Consider the following 25,798-nt stretch of genomic DNA (forward strand, 5'->3'; position numbering starts at 1 on the left):
AAAGAAAATCTCTTATAAAGCTGATTCCCAATGTCAAAGGCTACTGAAAAATCATTGATACTTATATTTCAATAAAGTAATAAAATGTACAGATCAGATTTTTTAAAGTTATTTTTCATATGTAAAATAAAGTAGCAAATCCTTCTGTTTCCATTTAAGGAGAATAAACTTTCTTCCATTAACATCCCCCCATTTGCTGTTAAAAAATAAATTATTCTTGGGGCACCTAGGTGGCTCAGTGGCTGAGCATCTGCCATTGGCTCAGGTCGTGATCCCAGGTCCTGGGATCAACTCCCTAATCAAGCTCCTGGCTCAGCAGGGACCCTGCCTCTCCCTCTGCTAGGTCTTTACCTCTCTCTGTGTCTCTCATGAATAAATACATAAAATCTTTAAAAAAAAATAAATACATATTTTAATTTTAAAAATAAATTGTTCTTAAATCATATGGTAAAAAAAAGACAAGCATGTTAAGAATGAAGTACTATTCTATTCCTATGAAAAAGTAGCCAAAAAGAAGATTTTTAAGGATAAAATCAAGAGCTGGGAGAAAACCAGTATCAAATGCCAAATGAACTACAGAATCATTTTGAAAAACTTTATGATAAGCACTATGTTGCCAGATTCATTAAACTGCTCATATTCTCTGACTCAGAATAATCTTACTTCTAGGAGTATCCTAAAAAGATTATTGAAATAAATAAAAATTATGCATGATATTCAATATATAATTTTATTTTTAAAAAATATTTTATTTATTTGACAGAATGAAAGAGAGTACAAGCAGGGGGAGCAGCAGGCAGGAGAGGGAGATGTAGGCTCCTTCTCTGCAGGAAGCCCAATGCAGGGCTTGATCTCAGGACCCCGGAATCATGACCTAAGCAGAAGGCAGATATTTAACCAGCTGAGCCATGGTGCCCCCAGTGTATGATTTTATAATGTAAAAAATTACCTAAATCTCAACAACTGAAGAGTTGTCTAAATTACATAGTTAATAGTAACCTGAACATTAACTAACACTTTGTATTTAAAAATACACTCCACATATATTATCTTATTGCTCTTAAATCTTATGAATTGAATACCATATGCTCAATTTACTGATGGGGTAACTAGAAATCTATGAAGCCACATAACTTGCTAGAGGATACATGGTCACAGAGGAGAAATAAAACATAAACACAGCCCTCATGACTCTATCCTGATGGTATGTTTCAACAGCAACATGGGAATATATTTGTTACATTAAAAAAAGCAGAAAAAAGAACTGCATATGAAATGGCAGCAAATGGCAGCAAAAAGTTTTCTAATGTAGATATATGATTAAAGATTAAAAAAAATGAAAAAGGAAACAATTATGCTGTACACCCATGTTCATAGCAGCATTATTCACAGTGGCCAAAAGATGGAAGCAACCCAAGTATCCTTCAATAAAAAAATGAATAAACAAAATGTGGTATTTACATACAATGATATATTATTCAGTCTTAAAAAGGAAGAACATTCTTTTTATTTTTTGTAAGAGAGAGTGTATGTGAGATGTGAGGGAGGGAGGGGCAGAAGGAGAGACTCCCAAGCTGAAGTGCTGAGCATGGAGCCTGTAGCTGAGCTCCATCTCACGACCCTGAGGATCTCAACTGGAGCTGAAATCAAGAGTCCAATGCTTAACTGACTGAGCCACCCAGACATCCAAAAGGAAGGACACTCTGACACACATTACAACATGGATGAATCTTAAAGCACATTAAGCTAAAATAAGCCAATCACAAAAGGACTGAATTATATGATCATACACTTATATGAAGTCCCTAGAGTAGGCAAATTCATAGGGATACAAAGTAGACACTTATTACCAAAGGCAAGGGGGAGAGGAAAATGAGAGTTATTATCTAAGAGGAATGAAGTTTCAGCTTGGGATGAGGAAAGAGTTCTGGAGATGGACAATGGTGACAGCTGCACATGAATGAACTTCATACCACCAAACTGTACACTTAGCAAAATGGTAGTTTTGTGTATTGGCTGCTCTACTGTCCTCTGCCAGTCTACAGGAGGAAAAGCAAGAATTACAAAAGGATGCTCCTTCAGACAGGAGCAGCAATAAAAGCACCTTGAATCAAGATGAGTGGGATACTAGCCCAATGAACACATTTTGGATTAAAAACTTTAAAAAGGCGGGAATCCCTGGGTGGCTCAGTGGTTTAACGCCTGCCTTCGGCCCACGGCATGATCCCGGAGTCCCAGGATCGAGTCCCACATCGGGCTCTGTGCATGGAGCCTGCTTCTCCCTCTGCCTGTGTCTCTGCCTCTCTGCGTGTGTGTCTCTCATGAATAAATAAATAAAATCTTAAAAAAAAAAAAAAACTTTAAAAAGCAGAAAATGAAATACAGAAAATAATATTTAAGATGGCAAATTTTATGTTAGGTATATTTTACCACATAAAAAATAAATTAACGGGATCCCTGGGTGGTGCAGCGGTTTGGCGCCTGCCTTTGGCCCAGGGCGTGATCCCGGAGACCCGGGATGGAGTCCCACGTCAGGCTCCCGGTGCATGGAGCCTGCTTCTCCCTCTCTCTGCCTGTGTCTCTGCCTCTCTCTCTCTCTGTAACTATCATAAATAAATAAAAAATTAAAAAAAATTAACAAATAAGTATTCTACACTATACTTTGCTGTAGTGATAGTAATAGGAGAACAACTTTTCATTAAAATTTAGTTTATTTTTTTTTTTTAAGTTTAAAAAGCGGGGAGGGGGTGTGTGCCTGGGTGGCTCAGTCGGTTGCGTGTCTGCCTTCGGCTTGGGTCAGTATCCTAGAGTCCTGGGACTGAGTCCCGTGTTAGGCTCCCTGCTCAGTGAGGTGTCCTTCTTCCTCTCCCACTTCCCCTGCTTATATACTCTGTCAAATAAATAAATAAATAAAACTTTTAAAAACTTTAGTTTAAAAAAGGCAAAATGAAAACATAGCATATGAAAAATATAAACAAAGAAATGAAAACCACCTCAAATAAGATACACCATTTTTCATTACTAGATTAGCAAATATTTTTAAAATAATAAAGCCTTGAGTGTTATTCAGTACACACAGAAAAAGATACTCATACATTGTTTTCATGGGAGTGCAAACTGATATAGTCTTCCTGTAAAACAACTTAAAATATGCATAAAAATAATTTTTGATCCCCTTGCCACAGAAATTTCACCTCATTCATAGTAATTCATCCTAGGAAGCTATGTAAAGATGTGTATCATGAATTAGATATACTGACTGCATTACCACGATGGGGAGGAGCAGGGAACATACAAATAATCTAAAGGATTATCAATCAGTTTGAATGGACTCTATAATCTAAAATCTATTTATAATCCCTAGACTAAAAGCAAGTGGTTAATACTGGCTATCTCTATTTTTTTCATAATAAAAATGCATTTCTCTACACATTTAACATTAGTCTTTAAAAATAAATACACAACTTAAAAATTGTTCTTGATTTCAAAGAAATAGAAATTGTAGACAATACAAAGGTCTACGCCAGAACAAAGTAAACTCCAGCCAAGAGACCCATACACAAAGAAAACATTCTCCCCTACTTTTCATTTGGCAATTGAAAGTATATTTATAGGTTATAAATTAAGATAAAATTTTTTTTTTCTTCTGCTTGCCACTTTAATCTACCAACTACTTTCAATCACATTGAGAAGTTTCTGTACAGAGCAAGCAGACACTATTTGTCACCACCAGATGGAGCATATACAACCAAAATTACACTAGTTTTAGAACTTGGGGATAAAGGAGAAACTAAGTTTTAGATAACACTGTATTGAGTACAATACATAGAGGTTTTTTTTTTTTTTTTTTTTTTTTTTTTTTACATAGAGGTTTTTAAAGGCACTGCGAGAGGGGATCAGAGAAATGGAAAGCCACAAAATACTACCTATACTTTATCTAATAATGTTTTATTTTTTTATTTTTATTTTTTTAAAGATTTTATCCATTTATTTATGAGAGACACAGAGAGAGAGTAAGAGAAAGAGAGAGAGAGAAGCAGAGACACAGGCAGAGGGAGAAGCAGGCTCCATGCAGGGAGTCCGACATGGGACTGGATCCCAGGACTCCAGGATCACGCCCTGGGCTCAAGGCAGCACTAAATCACTGAGCCACCCGGGCTGCCCTATCTAATTATGTTTTAAATAATCATTTTTAAAAACCTGTATTGAATCATATTGCTTATACTCCTATATTCAATATATAATATTTTAAGTTATACAGTATATTATAGTAGAAGGTAAACTGGATTTGGGAGTCAGAAGTCATAATCCAGGCTTTTCCAATAAATAGGTGAGATACTAATAAAACAAAGCAAAACAATTGCAAAATAAAAGAACTAAGTTCAGCATTTCCCAAAATATGTTCAGTTGTATTCAAATGTATTAACATGCCAATGGAAGAAATGATTCTGTGGTCAAATAAATTTAGAAAATACTTCAAACTGCAGCCTCATCTTTATCCTAAAATAAATAATGCATGTTAGCATATTAAAAGTGTTGCTTAATCTTGTACAAAAGAAGCTTGTTTCACTCTAAAAGCATTTCCCAAATTTATGGAACCATGGAGCTCTTTTATACTCAGAACACTTATGAAACAGCTTATCCAACTGAAACAGTATTTATAAGAAAAGGCAGACATTAGGAAGTGCTAGTAAAATGATGTCTAATGTTCCCACCAAAAAGTTGCGGAACAATCTGGAATAGAGTTATACTAGGTTAATGATTAAGCAATAATTTCTCCTACCATTCTCTACTGGGTGTATCAAGTGGCATTAGCTTTCTGAGGGGCTATTTAGCAAAATGTATCCAAATTCTAAACATACTCTTTGCTCCATTATGTCACTTCTAGAATTTTACCTTAAAGGAAAGAACTAGATTAATGTATAAAGACACATTTATAAGGATATTCAATATAGCAGTGTTCATAACAGAAAAAAACAGAGTGACCTAAACGTCCAGCAATTTGCTAAACAAACTACAATATGTTAAAATAATAAAACACTAGATAGTCATTACAAGGGTGATCCATATTTACTGACAAAGATATCTGTAACACATTGACAGAACAAAAGAACATTAAAAAATCGTGGTCCCTTACATGTAACATTTCCTATTTACATATACCTACAAATTATGTGGAAGAATTCTTACTAAAAATCTTAACATTTCATACCCATCAGAATATCTATTACTTATAAAAAAAATAGAAAAAGAAAACAAGCGTTGGCATGGATGTGGATATGAAGAAGCTGGAGCCCTTGTGCATTACTGGTGTTAATGTAAAATGTCACAGTTACCAAAGGAAACAATATGGCAGTTCCTCAACAAGTTAAACACAGATATACCATCTGATTCAACAAATGCATACCTGAGTATATATACAAAAAAGCAGGGACTCAAACAGTTATTTGTATACCAAATGTTTGGCTATTATTCACAATAGCCAAAAGGTGGAAATAACCAAAATGCCCATCAAATGATAAATGGATAAATGAAATGTGGTATACATATGCTGGTATGAATATTATCCAGCCTCAAAAAGGACGGACATTCTCATGCGTGCTACCATACAGATGAAACTTGAAAACATTATGCTACTAAGCCAAACACTAAAAAGACAAATATATGATGCCACTATGTGAAGTACCTAGAGTAGTCAAATTCACAGACTCAAGGTAGAACAATAGTTTGCAGGGGCTGGGGAATGGCAGGAAGGAAGAATTATTGTTTAATGGATACAGAGTTTCAGTATGGGATGATGAAAAGGTTCTGGAGATGGATGGCATGGTTGCACAACAGTGTGAATGTTTTTTAACAGCACTGAACTGAAAAAAAAAAAAAAAGAAAAAAAACAGCACTGAACTGTACACTTGAAAATGGTTAAGATGTTAAGTCTATGTTATGTCTATTTCACCAAAATTGTTAAAACAAAGTTTAAAAAAAACATTAGCATTGGTTATCTTCAGGTAGAGGGATTATAGGCAATTTTAATTTTTAAATAGTTTTCTATTTTTTACTGACTTCTCTCCCTCTGGTTTGTTTTTAAGTCAATCAGCAATTTTTACAATTAGAAAAAAAAATTTGGGGAGCAAAATCATTCCCTAGCAGCCATCCAGTGAGTCTAAGAGGCTTTGCCTAATTACTGTATCTTCTTACCTCTAGGCTTACAGTGCAAATTATACCCACAAGTAGAACTGAAGGAAATGATAGTTGTTCTCCTCAATCACTCAAAAACACTTTCAGTGCCAAAGGACACCTACTGTGGCCACATACGGGGATGTATATATTATATGTTAATTTCACATATGCATCAAAAATTATCATATGAAGCATCTACTGATATAATTTATTGATATCTTTCTTTTACAGACAAGAAAATTTAAGTATTTTTAATTATACTCAAGATGTACAGGATATACTTTACAGCTTTTCAAAAAGCAGTTGCAAAACTAAATGATTTCATTTCTATTTTTTAAATAAAGAGGTGTGTGTGCATGGTTTTATGTATACACTGGAAAAATAGGCACCAAAAATGTTAACATTTTTATTAACAGTAGTTATCTCTGAGCAGAGGGATTAATGGGGACTTACACTTCTTTTATAATTGTTTATCTATAATCCTTAATTTCTTATCATTGCAAATGTATTCATTCTGTATTAAGCAAATGATTTATAATGTTATATAGCAAATGGTAATGTTGCAATGATTAATAAACATGAAAACTAATTACATTTTATAAAGAAATTCATCTAACATCTTATGAAATCAAATTGTAACTTTAGATTACTACCACAAAATGGTAAGAGAAAAAGTCATCACGTAGAATTCCACTTACATTCTATCTTTTCTTTTTTTCCTTTCTTCCCTTTAGAAGAAGTAGATGAACGAGATGATGTAGCAGACTGGGCCCCTGATGAATGCTGGGAGGTAACTTCCACAGAGGACAGATCATAGGCAGACTTCCTGCTAGAATGATCCTCCTGAATGCCCAAATTGCTACCACTGATACTGTCAAAGAACAAGCAATAGTGGTTAGAGAATGAAATAAAAAGTCTTAAGATATAGCTAAAACTATGGATATTTTTAAATCTATTTAATCACAAGGAGAATATAACTATAATCGAAGATGCCTTCCACTTTCTTTTTTTGTTTTCTTACTACCATAAGCTTGGATTGTTCCCTTTGGCTCAATTTATTACTAAGAAAATTTTAAGGGAGTTGTCTACTGAAGCAAAACCAGTAAAAATGGATAATTCAGACACATAAAAGAAAAAATATAATGTTGGATACTGGAAAATGTGGCCTCAATTTCTATTGAAATTCATCATTTAATATAATTATTTTCCTCCTGATAATATGTTCTTCAACCTAGAAATAAAATGCAATAAATTATCCTTATTGGTGATATTATTAAATATCATCACAATTAAATCTTTGTAAGTTTTGATTTAAAAATTTAATCTTTTCTTTAGAGTTCAAAATTTAAAACTATAATACTTTGCCTACTTTAATTTTAATAGTTCTTATTTTCATAGGTCTAACAAGATAGAATTTTCAAAAGATCACCTAATAATTTTATGTGGATTAAAATTTGTAATTTGTGAAGAAAATTATATTGAATATGAGTAATTACAGATTATTTTATATGGTAACAAAATTTAGGGAGGAAATTCTCTCTGGCAAAATCTGATTCACCTACTGTATGGCTTTGTACAAGCAACATAACCTGGATGCTTCAGTTTCCTCCCTCAAGCAGTAACAGTACAAAAATACTTATCATATCAGGCTATTTTAAGAATGAGTTAATATAAAACTAAATAAAATTAATTAATTAATTAAAAAAGAATGAGTTAATACAAGCAAAGCCCCCTCAGTCCTCTCAGTTCCTTGCACCTTGTGTCTAATAAATATTAATATTGTAATATTGTTCTTTATCAAAGCCTTCCTTGCAAATGCTTAGATATGCTCCCAATTAGAAAAAAAAAAACAATGTACTTATTTACTAGCATCATGCAGTTAATGATCTATCTGGTCATCCTTCCTCAATTCTATCACAAAAAATCATTACTTAATTAATCTTTAACTTATATTAGTTATACCATGAAAGAGTTTCCCAATACCATCCTCTACTAGGGATTCACAGATCAACTTAACAATGTATATTGTGCTTATTGTGTGCCGAGCCCTGTTCTAAGTGTAGTTTGTATTTCACTGAATATTTACAACACTCTATGAAGCAGTACAGTTATTTTCCCCATTTTACACAGAAGGAAACTGAAGTACAGGGAGTTAAGTAATATGCCCAAAGACGAACAACTAATATCAGGAGAGCCAGGATTTAAACCCAGACAGTCTGGATCCAGAGCCCATGTTCTTAATAAGCTCTGTGCTATGAAGCCTCTACATGTATCTTTAAACCAACAAAATTGACTCATAATCACATCACAGTTCTCATTGTAAAATTTTCTCTGTGGATTTTATCCCATATTACCAACATATTCTTACTTAGGTTCGAGAGCTGATTTTCTTTCTGTCAAAGTCCCACTCCCTGGAGAGGAGACAAAATCATCTTCATATGAAACACTGCTTAGAGGTGTTGTGATGGCATTTAAAGGCCGTGATGCTGAGGTTCCTCTTTCAAACCCTGTTAAAAGTAGTCATTGAAATGTGCTTTAAAACAAAAACAAACTACAAACAAAGCATTCCATGACATATGGATTAACAACATGGATTGAGAAACATTTTAGTTCGCTTTATTAGTGTTTCTTTCCAATCCATCTTTATAACTAACAATATATTTATAACTTTTAATTAGGGAAATTTTCAAACATACAAGAAAGTAGAGAAAATGGCATAGTGAAACTAACGTATCCATCACCCCCCAATTTAACAATTATCGATATATGACCAATCTAGTCTCAACTAAACTTCCTATTCTCCCCATTTCTCACTCTCCTCTGAGACTATTTTGAAGCAAATCCTAGAACACATACCATTTCAATGTAAGTATTTCAATATAACGGTAAAATTTTAATGAAAATCTAATAGGATTTAAGAAAAAACACAATTCTCTTGCCAAAAAAAAAATGAGAATGTTGATTTAAAAGCACCTCGCTTTCATAAAAAAAAATAAACCTTCAAAATTACCACCTACAGGAATAAATTAATGTTAATAAAAGATCAATGGCATACAGAGGTCTGCACAAGATCATAACCAGTAGCTAAATATGAAATCTAGGAAAATGCAATGTGATATCCAGTTCAGCATATGATGAACAGATGAAATCAACTCATTTATCAAGTAAGTTGTTCACTATGTAGAATGGAAATAAAAACCCACAGTGTACTGACATCTGACTTAAAGCTCAGCCTCATTCTCTAACCTGGAAATTCTAAAGTTATATTAGCATAAGATGGGTAGAATCTACCTATAGTGTAGGAAAAAAAGAAAGAGGGACTTGAAGGAATTGAGTTCATCATAGAAAAGGAAAATTGTGTTGCAGGATTTCAAAGATAAGAAACAAACTCAGAAGTCAATTGCTTCATGAGCCAAATATATGTAGCTACATTTCTGTTCAAAGTCCATTTTTTAAAATTTATTTAAGTAATCTCTAAAACCACCATTAGGCTCAAACTCACAACCCTGAGATCAAGAGCAAAGTCAATTTTTATTATTATTTTTTTTAAAGATTTTATATCCATGAGAGACACAGAGAGAGGCAGAGATATAGGCTGAGGGAGAAGCAGGCTCCTCATGGGAACCCAAAGAGGGACTCGATCCCAGGACCCTGGGATCATGCCCTGAGCCAAAGGCAGATGCTCAATCACTGAGCCACCCAGGCATTCCAAAGTCTGACTATTTTTAAAATTAGTTTTGACAAGCAGTAATGGTTTACATATCAGAAATGTTACCACAGTTCCCCTTCTCAATTCTTGACCACTACATTCCCAAAGACTCACAAATCATGGTATTAAAGAAATACACGGGCAACCCCAGTGGCTCAGTGGTTTAGTACCGTCTTCAGCCCAGGGCCTGATCCTAGAGACCTGGGATCGAGTCCCATGTCAGGCTCCCTGCATGGAGGGATTCTGTGTCTCTGCCTCTCTCTCTCTGTGTGTGTGTCTCTCATGAATAAATAAATAAAATCTTTAAAAAAAAAAAAAAGAAAGAAAGAAATACACGTTATTTACTATCTAAATACATACCGACAGTCACAGAAAATCTAGCATACACTTGGTACATACCAATTTTGAACACCAGAAATGAATATCTCTAAATTAGACCAAAATTTCTACACCTACCAACTACTGGTTCATGACAATAACAACTAAAAAATGAAATTTTAAAGATGAAACTGTAATACTTTAGTTGAAATCTGCAGATAACTTAGATTAATTTAGATAAGTCTCTATCATCCTCATAATGAACAATGAAAATTTGTACTTAAGTATTATCTTGTACAGAATTATTAAATGATTTATCTTAACCTAACATACAACTAGCACAAAGCTTATTTTTCTCACCTTTTCCATACAGCTGATATGACTTTGTAAAAATATTAATGACACTATGTGGACTTCCCTTTGCCAATTCTTCCCATGGTCCTTTGCTTTCTGTACTACTTATGTGCCCAAAAAGTGGCAAAAATTTTTCAGCTTCCTTCTGAAACTCTTTGATGGGTTCATAACCATTTCTTTCTCCAGCACAAAATTCCTTTTCCTTTAAGATTTCTGCTACCTTCAACGGAGGCTGTACATCTTGTCCTCCTTCTTCTTCAGAGAGACTCCCTTCACTAAGAAGAGGCCCTTCACTAACTGAATCTGTGCTGGAACCAAGAGACAATTTAGCTTTGTCTTGAGAAGCTTGTATATCAGAGCTGGAAGAGTCAGTCTGCCTCTTACACAACTGTGCCAGGAGCCCTTCTGGTTTAGGACCAGGGGATCTGATTCTGAACCTTGATATGGCACTATGAGGTCTTATCATCTCAGGAAGCTTTTTAAATTCACTGAGGTTGCCTACACCAGGAAGATCATCATCAAAAGTTGCATGAGATACACAGGTTCCCATCATCTTTTGAATTCGGGCAGAGAAAACATCTTCAGTATCCTCTTTCACAGGTGGACTTATAGCCTTGGTCCAAGGTTCATCTTCTTGGGGTGTTTTCTGTACATCATACTCAGTGTTCCATGCTGACCCATAGTTTATGTTAGCCCCAGCTAATTTCTTGGCTTCACTTTCAATCCTGCTGGACAAAGAAGCAGCTGTTGCTTTCAAGGCTTCAATACGATCCAGTTTACTCTTATACTGGCTGGCACTAGGTTTTAACAAGGCATCTGGATGAGCAGCTGGTGAGGTCAGGTATGGTTGAGGTGTAAAAGTTAATGGCCCTGAGGCCACAGTATGATTCTTCCTGGTTGGTAAAATAGATTCAAGATCCTTATGCAAAATTCCTACATGTTCTAGACTCAAGAGATGGGAAAGTAAATTTCCAGCTGTTCCAATAAGAGGCTGTGGTTGAGTATTCTGGACTCGTGGGCTCAATCTGTCAGGCTGCATCCATGTAGGTTCCATCAAGTCCCTTCTGGAAATGAAAGTCATAGTATGTTAGTTAACACAGTAACTCATGATCAGGTTTTTTTTTTTTTTTTTTTTTTACTTTTTTCTCTTATCACACTTACCACCAAAACAAAAAAACAAACAAACAAAAAAGACAAAGAGGATAAAAAAGATGAAGATCACTCATAGCTAAACAATGAGAAAGAGACACTATTAATATTTCATTTAGAATTATAACTTTCCAAATATTTTTCTACATGTGATGAGTTTTTTGATGTCATTTTCATAAAAATGGACCGTTATCATTCAAACTTTCTTCAACACATATTTTTAAACTATTATTAAAGAGAAGGCTTCATAACCTATAAAACTCTGTGAACAAAATTCTTTACAACATTGGTTCTACTGTTTCCCTTAAAAATAATGTTATATAGGGGTGCCTAGGTGGCTCAGTATGTTAAGTGTCTGCCTTTGGCTCATGTCATGATCCCAGGGTCCTGGGGTAGAGACTTGTGTCAGACTCCCTGCTCAGCAGGAGCCTGATCCTCCCTCCCCTACTATCACTCCTCCCGCCTCCCATTTGTGCTCTCTCACTCATGCTCTCTCTCTCAAATAAATAAAAATCTTTAAAAAATATTCTTAAAATTCTTAAGAAAAATGTTATATAAAAGAGAAATGCTTAAGATTGTTAAATACTAACATAGGCATGATATTATTCTAATCAACAGATATTTAATAAACGTTTAACACTGTACATATTGAAGAAATAAGGAGATTATTATCTCAGGTTTAAAAACTTAATGAATATCAATGAGTATCAATGCAAAACTATGAATACCAATTATAAATACAGAATACAGAGTAGGGAGTCCATAAAGTCTAAAAACAGAATAAAGATGTCTCAGATGACATTATTATTCATCTATGTTTCCAGACCATGGACACTGTATATTAAGGGATATTATAAAAAAATTAAAGGTCAATGTTAACTATTAAGTAGATGCTTATAGAAAAATAACATGGGGATCCCTGGGTGGCGCAGCGGTTTGGCTCCTGCCTTTGGCCCAGGGCGCGATCCTGGAGACCCGGGATCGAATCCCACATCGGGCTCCCAGTGCATGGAGCCTGCTTCTCCCTCTGCCTGTGTTTCTGTGCCTCTCTCTCTCTGTGACTATCATAAATAAATAAAAATTAAAAAAAAAAAAAGAAAGAAAAATAACATGAAATTCTGTCCTTGGTCTTGTCCATAATTTTTGGATGATGACTAAAGATATGCTTACCAAATTTGCAGATGACAGAAAGCTAGGAGGCATGGCTAACCCAAAAAATTATCAAATTATGATTCAAAGTTATTTAGACAGGCTGCAAACTAGTATGGATAAATGTGAGGTCTACCAATTAAATTCAAAAGAATCATCTGGAGGAGGGTAACCAGAGTAATAAGAGAACAGAAAAGCATGTCATGCAAGGTCTGGTTGGAAGTTACTTTGTACAGTCTTTCATTTTGAGGGACTGCTATGAAAATGGAATGAAGGAAAACCAATGCATATATTCTATGCCACGAAATATCAGGACTCAAACTAAGCTGGTAGTAATGGGAACACAAAGGAAGTTATAAATATAAAAGATACTGCTGAGAAAAATCCAAGATTTTTTAAAATTTTATTTATTTATTTAAGAGTTTATTTATTTATTCATGAGAGATACGCAGAGAGAGGCAGATACAAAGGCAGAGGGAGAAGCAGCTCCCCACAGGGAGCCCAATGTGGGACTCGATCCTGGATCCTGGGATCACAACCTGAGCCGAAGGCAGATGCTCAACCACTGAGCCATCCAGGTGCCCCAAAATCCAAGATTTTTAAATTTAAGTATTTAGAACGCCAGTTATGTGCCAAGCCTTATGCTGATGCTAGAGGAACAGGAGAGACAAAAATTCAGTCAAAAATTTAGTAAAAAATTCAGTCAAAATTTTCTTTCAGACAAAAATTTAATCCAGTTAAAACTTATTCTTTACTCTTTAGTTTCTCAAGATCTAGCAGGGATAAGAGACTAATAAAGAATTTAAAAAAAGAATTAAAATACAATGTCATACATACTAATATAATATATATAAAGTTCAACAGAGTGTGGATAGAAAACAATAAAGTCTGCTAGCCAAGGAAAATGGCTTTTGAGCTAGATCTTCAAGGTCTTCAAGATCAGATATGTAATTTGGAGTTTCCCAGGTACCTAAGGAAGAATAGGGGTCATGAAGGGCAAGGAAAAGAAATGTCATGCTTCCAAGCATAAAGTAACTGAGATATGCTGAAACTACTAACAGAAATGGGGAACCTAAGAAATGGATAGAGGGGAAGTGGAGGCAACAGATTATATATCACAAGTTGTTGCAGAAACCTGATGGTAAAAAAAAAAAAAAAAAAAAAGGAAAGGAACATGTGTAAGGTAGTAATAATAGATCTGTCTTACATTCGGTTTGTTTTTAACACTGGATAATTTATTTAGAATTAGAAGGAAATTCAGGGAAAGGTAAAACGAAAGACAGGAAGCCAGCAGAGTATGTCTGACAATAATAATGGGACTGAGATGAACTACAGAGTATACCTACCTAAAGGTATTCAAGTTCAAAAAATTTTTTAAGTTTATTTATGCTTGAAATTTGAAAGGTATTTACAACCTTAAATAAATCATATGAAACTTATTGGGAGGCACTGTGTAGAGTGGTTAAAAGCACAGGTTTCTGGAATCAGACTGCTTAAGTTCAAATCCCTCTCCACCACTAATGTTTGGACATTTGAGAAAGTTAAATTCTAGGCCTCAATTGTCTTTTCTGTAAAATGGGAATGACTGGAGCACCTAACTCAAGAAATTACAAGAATTAAATAAGATACAAATGCAAAGTACTTCGATCAGTGCCTGGAAACTACAAGTACTCAATAAATGTTAGCTAACTTTATCAGTATTCCTATTCTTTCGAAGGAGGAAGAATGGGGTGAAAGGACCATGTGTATTAACCCATAATTGGGAATTGATTTTTTATTTGTGTGTTCTCAAAGAAGGGTTTCAAAATCTTTCTCTTTCTAAAATGGTTAAAGTATTTAAAACCATATCATCTCAAAACCACCTCAAATTCCATGCATAATTTACTTTTACTTCATTGCAAACAATATATTACAGCAAGAAAAAGATTTTCTTAAGAAAACTTAAAAGTATGGGGTGCTTTGGTGGCTCAGTCAGTTGAGTGTCTGTCTTCAGCTCAGGTCGTGATCCCAGGAGCCCCACATTGGGCTCCCTGCTCAGTGGTCAGCCTGCTTCTCCCGCTCCCTCTGCCTACTGGTCTGCCTACTTGTGTTCTCTTCCACTCTCTCTCAAAGGAAAAGGAAAAGGAAAAGGAAAAGGAAAAGGAAAAGGAAAAGGAAAGGAAAAGGAAAGGAAAAGGAAAGGAAGGAAAGGAAAGGAAAGGGAAAGGAAAAGGAAAGGAAAACGAAAGGGAAAGGAAAGGGAAAGGAAAAAGAAAGGAAAAGGAAAAGGAAAGGAAAAGGAAAGGAAAGGACAGAACTTAAGGTAAAAAAGTCCCCAATCAGCAATCTAGCCCTTGTTCATACGTTCACACGCATATCCAAATATCAAAGTTACAATAATAAACTGGAATGAGTCACATGAAGAAATTCGGATTAGTAATACAGATATACCTTTTGAAAATTATTCACCACAAATACTTTAAAATATTAATTTCACTGTGATTTTCAACCAATAAAGTTTTATTGTGTGTTTAGTTCAGAGAAAGTAACAGTGCTTCCAACTGTAGGATCTCTGCAAGGACTTACATTTACACTGGATATAAAAAGACAGGTAAAAGGGTATGCAATAAGTATAGATGTACACCATGCTTAAATATCCACCAGAAGATATTAACCAATTTCTAAATAAACTTCTTGCTCAGTGAAGTAAGTCAGTCGGAGAAGGACAAACATTATATGTTCTCATTCATTTGGGGAATATAAATAATAGTGAAAGGGAATATAAGGGAAGGGAGAAGAAATGTGTGGGAAATATCAGAAAGGGAGACAGAACGTAAAGACTGCTAACTCTGGGAAACGAACTAGGGGTGGTAGAAGGGGAGGAGGGTGGGGGGTGGGAGTGAATGGGTGACGGGCACTGGGGGTTATTCTGTATGTTGGTAAATTGAACACCAATAAAAAATAAATAAAAAAAAATAAACTTCTTGCTCATGTACAAGGTCAACAAAATTCATTAAGCATGAACCACTATAGTAAATTTCACGGGAAAAGAGAACCTTTTTTTTGGGGGGGGGGGAAGAGAACCTTAATCATCTTTCATTCTCCCCTTCTTACCTTGCAAGAGGCTGTGGAGGCTCTGACAGAGACATGTCACTACTGGAAGATGCACTTAGGGGACGTTCCTGTACTTTGTTTTCTTTGTCAGATTCTCCAGAAGGCTGATACCCGGGTTTAGTCTAAGAGAAAAGGATATCAAAATTACGTGACTCCAATCACAAACATATACTCAGGGAGTACATAAGACAAATATTAAGTGAAATGTGGGGGCTTTTTCTCTTAAATAAAATCAGTTCATATTTAGTTTGTCTTACGCAGCCACTACAATTAACAGCAAAATTACATCTGATATTCAGGAAAGGCACCTAATACTAACTGCATAATCTAAAGGAAATAATACTCTTCTAAACCTCAGTTTTTTCACCTAGAAATACTAGTAGCATTTACCTTCTCAGGGCCATGAGGACTTTTTTTTTTTTTTTTTTTTTTTTAATTTATGAGAGAGAGAGAGAGAGAGGCAGAGACCCAGGCAGAGGGAGAAGCAGGCTCCACCCAGGGAGCCCAATGCGGGACTCAATCCCAGGTGTCCAGGATCATGCCCTGGACTGAGGGCAGCGCTAAACCGCTGAGCCACCCGGGCTGCCCCAGGCCATGTGGATTTATTGAAAATTTAAAGCCTTTAAAACAGTCTGTGGTACACTCAATGTTATTTTTAAAAACAGCAGCAATACTCAAAAAATTACCAATAACATTAGGATCTCTAATTTCAGCACAGATCACAAAACTAGGCTTTTATTAACAATCTTTTTGCTTAGTAATACAGTGAAAACTAGGCAAGGATATAACAATAGCAATGATGAGAGGAACAGAGATCAGTAACAGTCATTCTGGGAAATGCTGAGCACTTGTTTTCAATTATGTTTATCAAAGTATTCTCCACATACAATAAATTTCATGAAAAGGTCAACATTATTACAAATATTGTCTGAACATCAGGAATGAGGGTAATGAAATGGCAAATAAGCCTTTTCTAATCACAAATGACTTCCCTCTGCATCTCTGACACTACTGTTACCTGTGTTTCCTGGGTAGCTTGGTGATGTGGCGGCTCTTCGAGCAAGGTCTTTTCTAGGAGCAGTTTGGAGTAAGTGTCTTGCAGTCGCCTAGTTACTGATGGCTCAGAGGGAGGCACATTTTTTACTTTAGTAAAGGCTTCTTTCTGTTTCCGATAGAGCTCCTGTAATCGTTTGTTCTTCTGCTCAGTGGCCTCCTTTTGAGCCTTTTTCTCTTCATTTTGCTTCCTCTTCCTTTCCTCCTGCTGTCTAACGATGTACTGCCGTACCTCATCTGTGTCATAGTGGCGCTTTTTGGAAATAACAGGTGGATCTTCATTAGCTGTTATTTTGTCAGGTTTTCTTTTTACTGGGCTATGACTCCTAGCAGCTTGCCCTGGTGCTGATGACTTCTGATTCTGTAACTCTCCTGTCTCTTGCCTTGCAGCCTGAACTGCAGAATCCAACTGTAGGTCATCAAGAATTCCACGAATTTCAAGAGGTAAAAAGTCCTTATTTAAGGCAGTATTTTCCTCCTGTTTATTGTCTGGAAGAGATGGAGCTAATTTCTTTGTGTTATTTTCAGACCGAGCTCTACTTCTTGAACGTTCTGAGTTTCGTGGAAGATGTCTATGTAAAACATCCAATCTAGGATCAGATTCTGCTCTTCCAATATGACAGCCTGCAAAGTATGAACTATTAGTGATATATTAAAATCCTATATTCATTCCTAAGATTTATTGCAGTGAGGAGAAAATTAGAGAATTTCACTTTATTTTAAACTCAAATTCAAATATCCTATGAAGTTGTTTAAAGAATATTTTTTTTTAATATTTTTTTTCAATTTTTATTTATTTATGATAGTCATAGAGAGAGAGAGAGAGAGGCAGAGACATAGGCCGAGGGAGAAGCAGGCTCCATGCACCGGGAGCCCGACGTGGGATTCGATCCCGGGTCTCCAGGATCGCACCCTGGGCCAAAGGCAGGCGCCAAACCGCTGCGCCACCCAGGGATCCCGTTTAAAGAATATTATAGAAGAAAAGAAAAATACTTTTTTTATAGAAGAGAACAATTTTAATCTTTATAAAAACTATACTTACTTGGTATTTTAAAAATGCACTTTTAATATTTCTGAAATACAGATCTTATTGTTGACATGAATATTTAACTATTAATATTAATAGAGAATTACTATTTCTTTCCCATGTGCATATTTAATGTTACCATCTCTCTCCATTCCCAAGCCCTAAAACAGGTGTTTAAAAATCAACAATGTTGGGGAGCCTGGGTGGCTCAGCAGTTTAGCGCCACCTTCAGCCCAGGGTATGATCCTAGAGACCTGGGATCGAGTCCCACATCGGGCTCCCTGCATGGAGCCTGCTTCTCCCATCTGCCTATATGTCTCTGCCTCTCTGTGTGTCTCTCATGAATAAATAAAATCTTTAAAGAAAATAAATAAATAAAAATAAAAATAAAAATAAAAATCAACAATGTTAAAGGGCCACAACTCTCCAACAAATAACGAAAAAAAAATCAAACATATATATGAAACTTGTTTTATAATCTAAGTGTTTGTTGATATGGTTAATTTTAAACTAAGAATGTATGTGAGTTTATTTACAAGCTAGAGGAGAGTGAAGAGGAGTAAATGCAAAGTATATATATATATATTGACTTCTACGTACCAAATTATAGTTGTCATTGCATTTCTTACTAAATCCATTCTAGAAGTTCAAATTAGTCAAAGCAAATTTTGTTACTGAAAAGGAAAGCTGACCTATAGGTACTTATATTTCATTTCCCAAAATTAGTGTTCATGAAAAAAATAATTATTTCAAAGAGCATTTAAGAGATTTCAAAAAGAGAAAAGCAATGGACTTGAGGGTCAAACCAAAGAGTTATAGAACCTAGATCAAATTTTGCCACTCACTTATTGTATATACCCTTGAAGAAAATCACTTCTCTCTTGGGGCCTGTGTCCTAATCTGTCAAATAAACCCAATATTGTGAATGTGTGCCTGTGTTTTTGTATACGGGGATAAGACAGATTGGACTTAATTCCCTTAAGTCTAATAAAATCTAATTAAATGATGCTTTTCTAGTCACATGGCAGCTAAATGTAATTAATGTAACAAATAGAATTCTTAATAAAAGTCACCATAACATCTATATGTGGAAATTATCCACAGAACAGAGAAGCCCAATAGAAAATTTCTTAAGAGCTACATTCACAATTATAAACCAAATTCTTTTTTTTTTTTTTTTTTTTTTTTTTAAGATTTATTTGTTCATGAGAGACCAGAGAGAGACAGGGAGAGACACAGGCAGAGGGAGCAGCAGGCTCCCCATGGGGAGCCTAATACAGGACTTGATCCTGGGACCCCGGGATCATGACCTGAGCCAAAAGCAGACACTCAACCAATGAGCCACCCAGGTGCCCCATAAACCAAATTCTTAAAGCATTCTCAAAAGAGTACTTTCACCTCTTCTAAGTACTTACACAAGCAAATTTTAATTGCTCTTCTCAACAATTTTAATTATTGAAAAACAATTTAATAATTTAATTACTCACCAGATTTAGTAGTTCTTTCTCTTCCACTTCTGTCACTTGACACTGTTCTTCGCTCTTTTTGCTCCATTCTGGGTGCAGGCCCCAGAATCTTCTTTACTAATTTTTGTCCATCTCGCCAAGAGGATGTACTTATCAGGCGACTACTACCTAAAAGAAAACAAACAAACAAACAAACAAACAAAAAAATATATATATACTGGGTTGAATTTAAAGCTTCATGTTTATCTCTAACAAGTATATCTAGACAACCATACAGATTTTCTAACTAATCTTATGCTTATCTTATGCCAAAGTCAAAAGGTTTACAATCTGATTTTTAACATAATGTCCCCAAATATCAGTTTGTTTAAATCTTGATTTATCCATACATTTCACTCAAATAAGTATAAAATGCTTTGAAAGTTAAGTACCAAATATTGACAATTCCCAAAATCTCAAGAAGTAGAGCACCAAATCCAAAAGTGTGGGCACAGAACAAAAATATGTCTTAACTACAATAAATGTTTGGTTTACCAACAGTACCTAGCACATAGTAAAATATATGTTTGTTGAATGAACAAATGACTTAATTTAAGCATAGGAAAAAAATCTGAAGAAACATATCACAGTTAACAGTGACTACCTTTGAAGGGGATGGTATCATAGGGAATTTCACGTTGTATTTTTTTTTTTTTTTTTTTTTTAATGATAGTCACAGAGAGAGAGAGAGAGGCAGAGACACAGGCAGAGGGAGAAGCAGGCTCCATGCACCGGGAGCCCAACATGGGATTCGATCCCAGGTCTCCAGGATCGCGCCCTGGGCCAAAGGCAGGCGCCAAACCGCTGCGCCACCCAGGGATCCCTCACGTTATATTTTGTAGATACATTATTACATATTATCTTTTTAAGCATAAAACAATGATACTCAAAAAGCAAATATCATTTTAAATTGCCCTCATTATAAAAGTTCATAAAAATAAAAGTATGGTCCATGACTAAGAGAAAAACTTTTCATTTACTACTTTCAGATTGTAAATAAATTAAAATCAGACCATCATACTCCAACACAGGTGCAGTACTGCATATCTTTTTTTTTAATTATAATTTACATAAGAAATATGAGAAACATTCTTGCGGTAAGAGAAAAAGATAAAATTTTATGAATACAATGATAACAATCATTTATTATGATTTTAAAACTGCTGTAAGGAAATAAAATACTGGTACTTTAAATGATGGTGGTTTTCTTCTATTTTTAAGCTATGATGCTATTTTAATAAATTTATAATACAAGACAGCCTATTTAGAGTTGCTTTTTTTTTTAAGATTTATTTATTTGACAGAGAGAGAGAATATAAGCAAGGGGAGTGGCAGGCAGGGGGAGAGAGAGAAGCAGACTCCCTGCTGAGCAGGGAGCCCAAAGTGGGGCTCGATCCCAGGACCCTGAGATCATGACCAGAGCTGAAGGCAGATGCTCTACCAACTGAACCACCCAGGCGCCCCTAAGCTTTTTTAAAAAGGTTTCAATTTAAAAGTTTAAGCAAGGGGATCCCTAGGTAGCTCAACGGTTGAGCGCCTGTCTTCTGCCCAAGGCGTGATCCTGGAGACCCGGGATTGAGTCCCACATCGGGCTCCCAGCATGGAGCCTGCTTCTCCCTCTGCCTGTGTCTCTGCCTTTCTCTCTCTCTGTGTGTCTCTCATGAATAAATAAAATCTTAAAAAAATAAATAAAAAAGTTAAAAAAAGGTTTAAGTGAAAGTGCAGTTTAATGAAAATATCCAGTATGAAAAACATGAATTATAAATCTGTGTGTGTTTATGTTTTTGCATCTTGTTATTAACCTTAAATGATCCGAAATATTTAAATGGCTTTAAGTTTATTGCTCAATCTATTTATAAGAAACTTTATGTTCTTAAGCAAAATGAGAGAACAGGCTTCTCTTCAATTTCAGCTTAATTTTCCAAATCAAAAGCAAGCAACCATGAACATACTGGATAGTTATTTATAAATGCTGGCTTCTGAATATGCCGTGCAGTTATTTCTAAATTCTGGCTTTCTCAAATAGTCTCAAACAGTCATTGGTAGAAAAAGAGGATTTTCACTATAGATAAACTATTAATACAGCTTTAGCACATTTAATGACTCTGTCTCTGGGTCACCGCACAGTGCATACATAGGAATTAGCCTACCACAAAGCTGAATAAATACAATCCAAGATGGGTATTTGTAAGTTGGTAGTTTTCCCAAAGCTTCATTTCAAACTATGCCCCTAGCAAGAGTATCACATAATGCTACATGAAAAATAACACTTTGTCATATTTTTTTCATGTAAAAATTAGTTTATATTCTGATCATTCATGTTCTTATAAAATTTTATTTTTTTACTCGGTAGCTCAGTCAGTTAAGTATCTGCCTTCAGTTCAGGTCATAATCTCAGGGTCTTGGGACCAAGACCCACACTGGGCTCCTTGCTCAGCCATGAGTCTGCTTCTCCTTCTCTCTCTCTGCCCTTCCCCCCATCCAGGCTTGTGCTCTTTCTCCTCTTCTCTCAAATAAAGAAATAAAATCTTTTTTAAAAAGTTGTTTTTTATTTTTATACAGCCAGGTCATTCTGACATCTAGAATTAATGAGTGTCACAAAATACGTTATTTGACATTCTATTGATTAGCCTATGACCAGAAAAGCAAGCGCTTGGTTAAAATCCCATGTCCTATCACTCCTGCTCCATATTCCCATAAGACCTTGTAAAGTCCCTATGATACATTCTTCACATTTTATTGTAACTATGTATCTACTATTTTCCTGACAAGATTATAAGACCCCAGAGGGCAGGGGCCATGTGTATCCTGCTTACTGTATTGCCCAATTTGGAATAGCACAGTGCCTCACATACAGCAAGTGCTCACAAGCATCTGCATAGTGAATGAATGTAAGAGTGATTGGTTCTGAATGTCTCCAAACTGAGTGACAAATTCCCAACTTCCTCTACTCTCTAGCCCAAATTACCAAGTAACATGAATAGGACAGCTAAATAGCTATTTTCAGGACAGCCAGAAATAATTACTATTAATGGAATCATACCTAACATTTGAGTGCTTACTATGTGTCAAATACTGAATGCTTTTAGGTTTTAACTATTTTAGTTTTCACAAGAACCCTGTGAGAGAAGTACTACTGCTTTCCCATTTTACATATGGGGAAACCAAGGGACACTAAAATTAACTTACTCACCAAAGGAACAAAGCTAGACATGACAAAACTAGGTTATAAATCCAAGCAACTTGACTTGAGCCTGAAGTGTTAACTGGCACGGGCTGCCAGGCTTTCTCCTGCAACATTTATTCTCTTATGAGAATAAGTGAAGGGACTTAGTGACAATTATAAGCAGTCATTTTATATATAAAAGTTCAATACATAATATACAGATTACCTTTAATCTGATTTTTAAAAATATTTTATTTATAAATAAATTTATTTATGCAGAACTCTATATGTATTTTCAAATTTACACTTTAGATCTGTAATTGAGGTTGATTTTCAAATTCATGTGTATAGCTAGCATATTCCCCCAGATTGGAACTTAAAAAGGCAGACGCTCAACTACTGAACCACCTAGGTGCCCCTAATCTGATTAATTTCCATTAAAAATAATGATATAAAAATGGGAGAGAATGTGTTCAGTATTATGGTGAACATAAGATTTCGTGGGTATATACAGATGTGAAAACTTATCATACTAACATTCTAAATATATATTATACAACTTATTCTAATGTTAATTATACCTCAATAAAACACATATGCAAAATAATGATATGTAAAAATGTACTGACTTTTTCTATGTGCCATTTGGTTAACAAACATTTATTTCCATATAGAATGACATTTCAGCATTGTGTAATTTTAGGGTGGACATGACATTGAGAAAACTAACCTGTTTTGCCTTCTGGACTTGACAACTGTGTTACCTTTTGGACTTTTCTTACTGGCTTGACCACTTTCTTCTCTTTACTTTTTTCAGCAGGTTTCTCTTTCATAGAGATATCATCTGGAAAGCAGAAATATTTATAGTAAATATTATAATAATTTCTACCCATTCATCCTCTCCCCAGTATGAAAAAATCAGTATAAAGTATATGATTCGGCAAGGAGGAAAAAACCCTTCACTGAGGCTACTTCTGCGAACCATAAGCTACGAATGTCAACTCCTCATACAGAAAGGTCTAAAGATGATCACTACCCCCCACTGTTAGATTCAAACTCTTTATTTTTTTGTTTGATTGTTGTTGGTTTTTGTTTGTTTGTTTTCAGAAAACTCTTGAGAAATTTACCTCATTTTCACAAACTGGAAGAAGTTACAAAAGTAATGCTTTCTAAGCCAGGGTCATATCATTTATAGAATGTCATAGGTAAGCACTTTCATAGACTCCTATTTCACTTATGTAACTGAAGATATTCATGAACTTCTAGAATAAAACTTTATAAAATACTCAATATTCTCAAATTATGTCAAAGTATTTCACACATAAATTACTAATCACTAATTTTTTAAATTCCAATCTGGGGGAACACGCTAGCTATACATATAAATTTGAAAATCAACCTCAATTACAGATCTAAAGTGCAAATTTGAAAATACATATAGAGTTCTGCATTCTGGGTAAAGTGGAAGTGTGAGTCAAAGGCCATAAAGCAGGAGCATACCTGAGAAACAGCAAGCTGGTCGGTGTGAGTGAAATGAACAAAGAGAAAAGTAGAAAGAACTAGAGTCCAAGACATAACTGAGGGCCAGATAGTGCTGGGTTTTACACGTCATTTTAAGAACTTCAGGTTTTACTTAAGAATGAGATTGAGAGGTTTTTGGAAGTTTGGGGGCAAACAAATGGTATGATCTAAATTGAATTTTAACAAGCTTACTCTAGCAGCTGTGATCAGAACAGATTAATTAAAGGACAGAAGTAGGATACCAGTGAGAAGGCTACTGCAAAAATCACGCAAGAGACACATAGTGGCTTGGAGCCAGGGAGTAGTGGTGACAGAGGTGGAGAAAGTGGTTATACTTTAGAAATATTTTAGACAATATGAAAAATAAGGTCCAAGAAAAATAGGAGAGTCAAGGACAACTCAAGATTTGGGGCCTGAACAAGTAGAAAGATAGGATTAGTTTAAGGGATATACCATGACCCCGTTTAGTTAGCTCCATTTTGGATATATTAAGTTTGAGAAACCCATTACATATCCAAAGGGAGATGTGGAGTTAGCAACTAGATATGAGTTTGAGTTCAGAGAAGTCTGGGTCAGAGACATAAATTTGGGAATCATCAGCAACAGAAAATATGTAAAGCCCTGAGACTACGTGAGCTTACCTAGTGTGTATATAAATAAACAGTAGTAGTAGTAATAGTAGAAGAAGGAGGAGGAGAAAGAGAGAGAGAGGAAGAGAAAAAAAAAGTGGGGTAAAAAAAAAGGATAAATCCAAGTACTGAGACCAGGGTATGACTATGGTTAGGTATCAATCAGGGAGTTCATTAGGAAAAAAAAAAAAAAAACTACCACCACCCACTGAAAAGGACACCTAAACTCAGGAGGAAAATCAAACATTTAAGATATACTAGATGTCAAGTGAGAACTTTCAAAAAAGAAGTGACTGATTATGCCTAATGTTGCAAAGAGATAAAGAAAAAACTGAGAATTAAACCTTGGATTTAGCAATGCAGAAGTCACTAATGACCTTAATATTAGCAGTCCACAGAGATGCTGGGGCAAAAACCAAATAGAAAGGATTCAAAAGTGAAACGGGGGAGAAAAACTGGAGACAGGGAGTATAAGGCAACTTTCTGATTGTGCTGAAAAAAGAGAAACAAGGCAGTAACTGAAGAGAGCAGGGCCAAAAGAGAGGCCCTTTATGACGGCTGAGATAATATCAAGTGATCAAAAAAATATCATGTGATCACTGTGTTAATGGGCATGACCCTGTAGAGAGGGAAAACTACATGAAGCAAAAAAAAGGAAATAAGGACAAAGTAATGCCCTTAAATACACAAGAGTAAATGGAATCTGAAACACAAGTAGATGGGTCAGTCCTAGCTAGAAGAACAGAGTTCAACCATCGTGAGAGAGAAGGCTGTTTTTTTTTTTTTTTTAAGCAGGCTCCACACCCCAAGAAGGCAGTCTTAATAGACCTCTTGAAGAATTCTTTGACATATACCATTATTCTAGTCTGTAAAGATACTGCTGTATTAAAGTATACTGTTATTATCCCTATCTCACAGATGAGAAAACCAAGGAAGAGGGGTTACATA

At 35.2% G+C, this 25,798-nt stretch overlaps 1 protein-coding gene across 5 annotated transcripts in view; it reads right to left on the bottom strand.

The window, feature by feature from the left end:
• The window catches only part of CEP350 (centrosomal protein 350), a 153,579-nt gene that overhangs the window by 84,370 nt on the left and 43,411 nt on the right, over nt 1-25,798 (bottom strand). For all 5 annotated transcript variants that reach the window (XM_072831041.1, XM_072831037.1, XM_072831040.1 and 2 more), the window contains exons 8-14: nt 23,431-23,544; nt 19,517-19,663; nt 16,968-17,626; nt 15,950-16,071; nt 10,565-11,622; nt 8,546-8,684; nt 6,876-7,048 (exon numbers count right to left, since the gene is read on the bottom strand). In XM_072831041.1, coding sequence (XP_072687142.1) covers nt 6,876-7,048; nt 8,546-8,684; nt 10,565-11,622; nt 15,950-16,071; nt 16,968-17,626; nt 19,517-19,663; nt 23,431-23,544 — 2,412 coding nt within the window. The remainder of the gene's footprint in view (nt 1-6,875; nt 7,049-8,545; nt 8,685-10,564; nt 11,623-15,949; nt 16,072-16,967; nt 17,627-19,516; nt 19,664-23,430; nt 23,545-25,798) is intronic.

The sequence above is a fragment of the Canis lupus genome, chromosome 6 (assembly GCF_048164855.1).
Source record: "Canis lupus baileyi chromosome 6, mCanLup2.hap1, whole genome shotgun sequence".
In the NCBI taxonomy this organism is placed as follows: domain Eukaryota; kingdom Metazoa; phylum Chordata; class Mammalia; order Carnivora; family Canidae; genus Canis; species Canis lupus.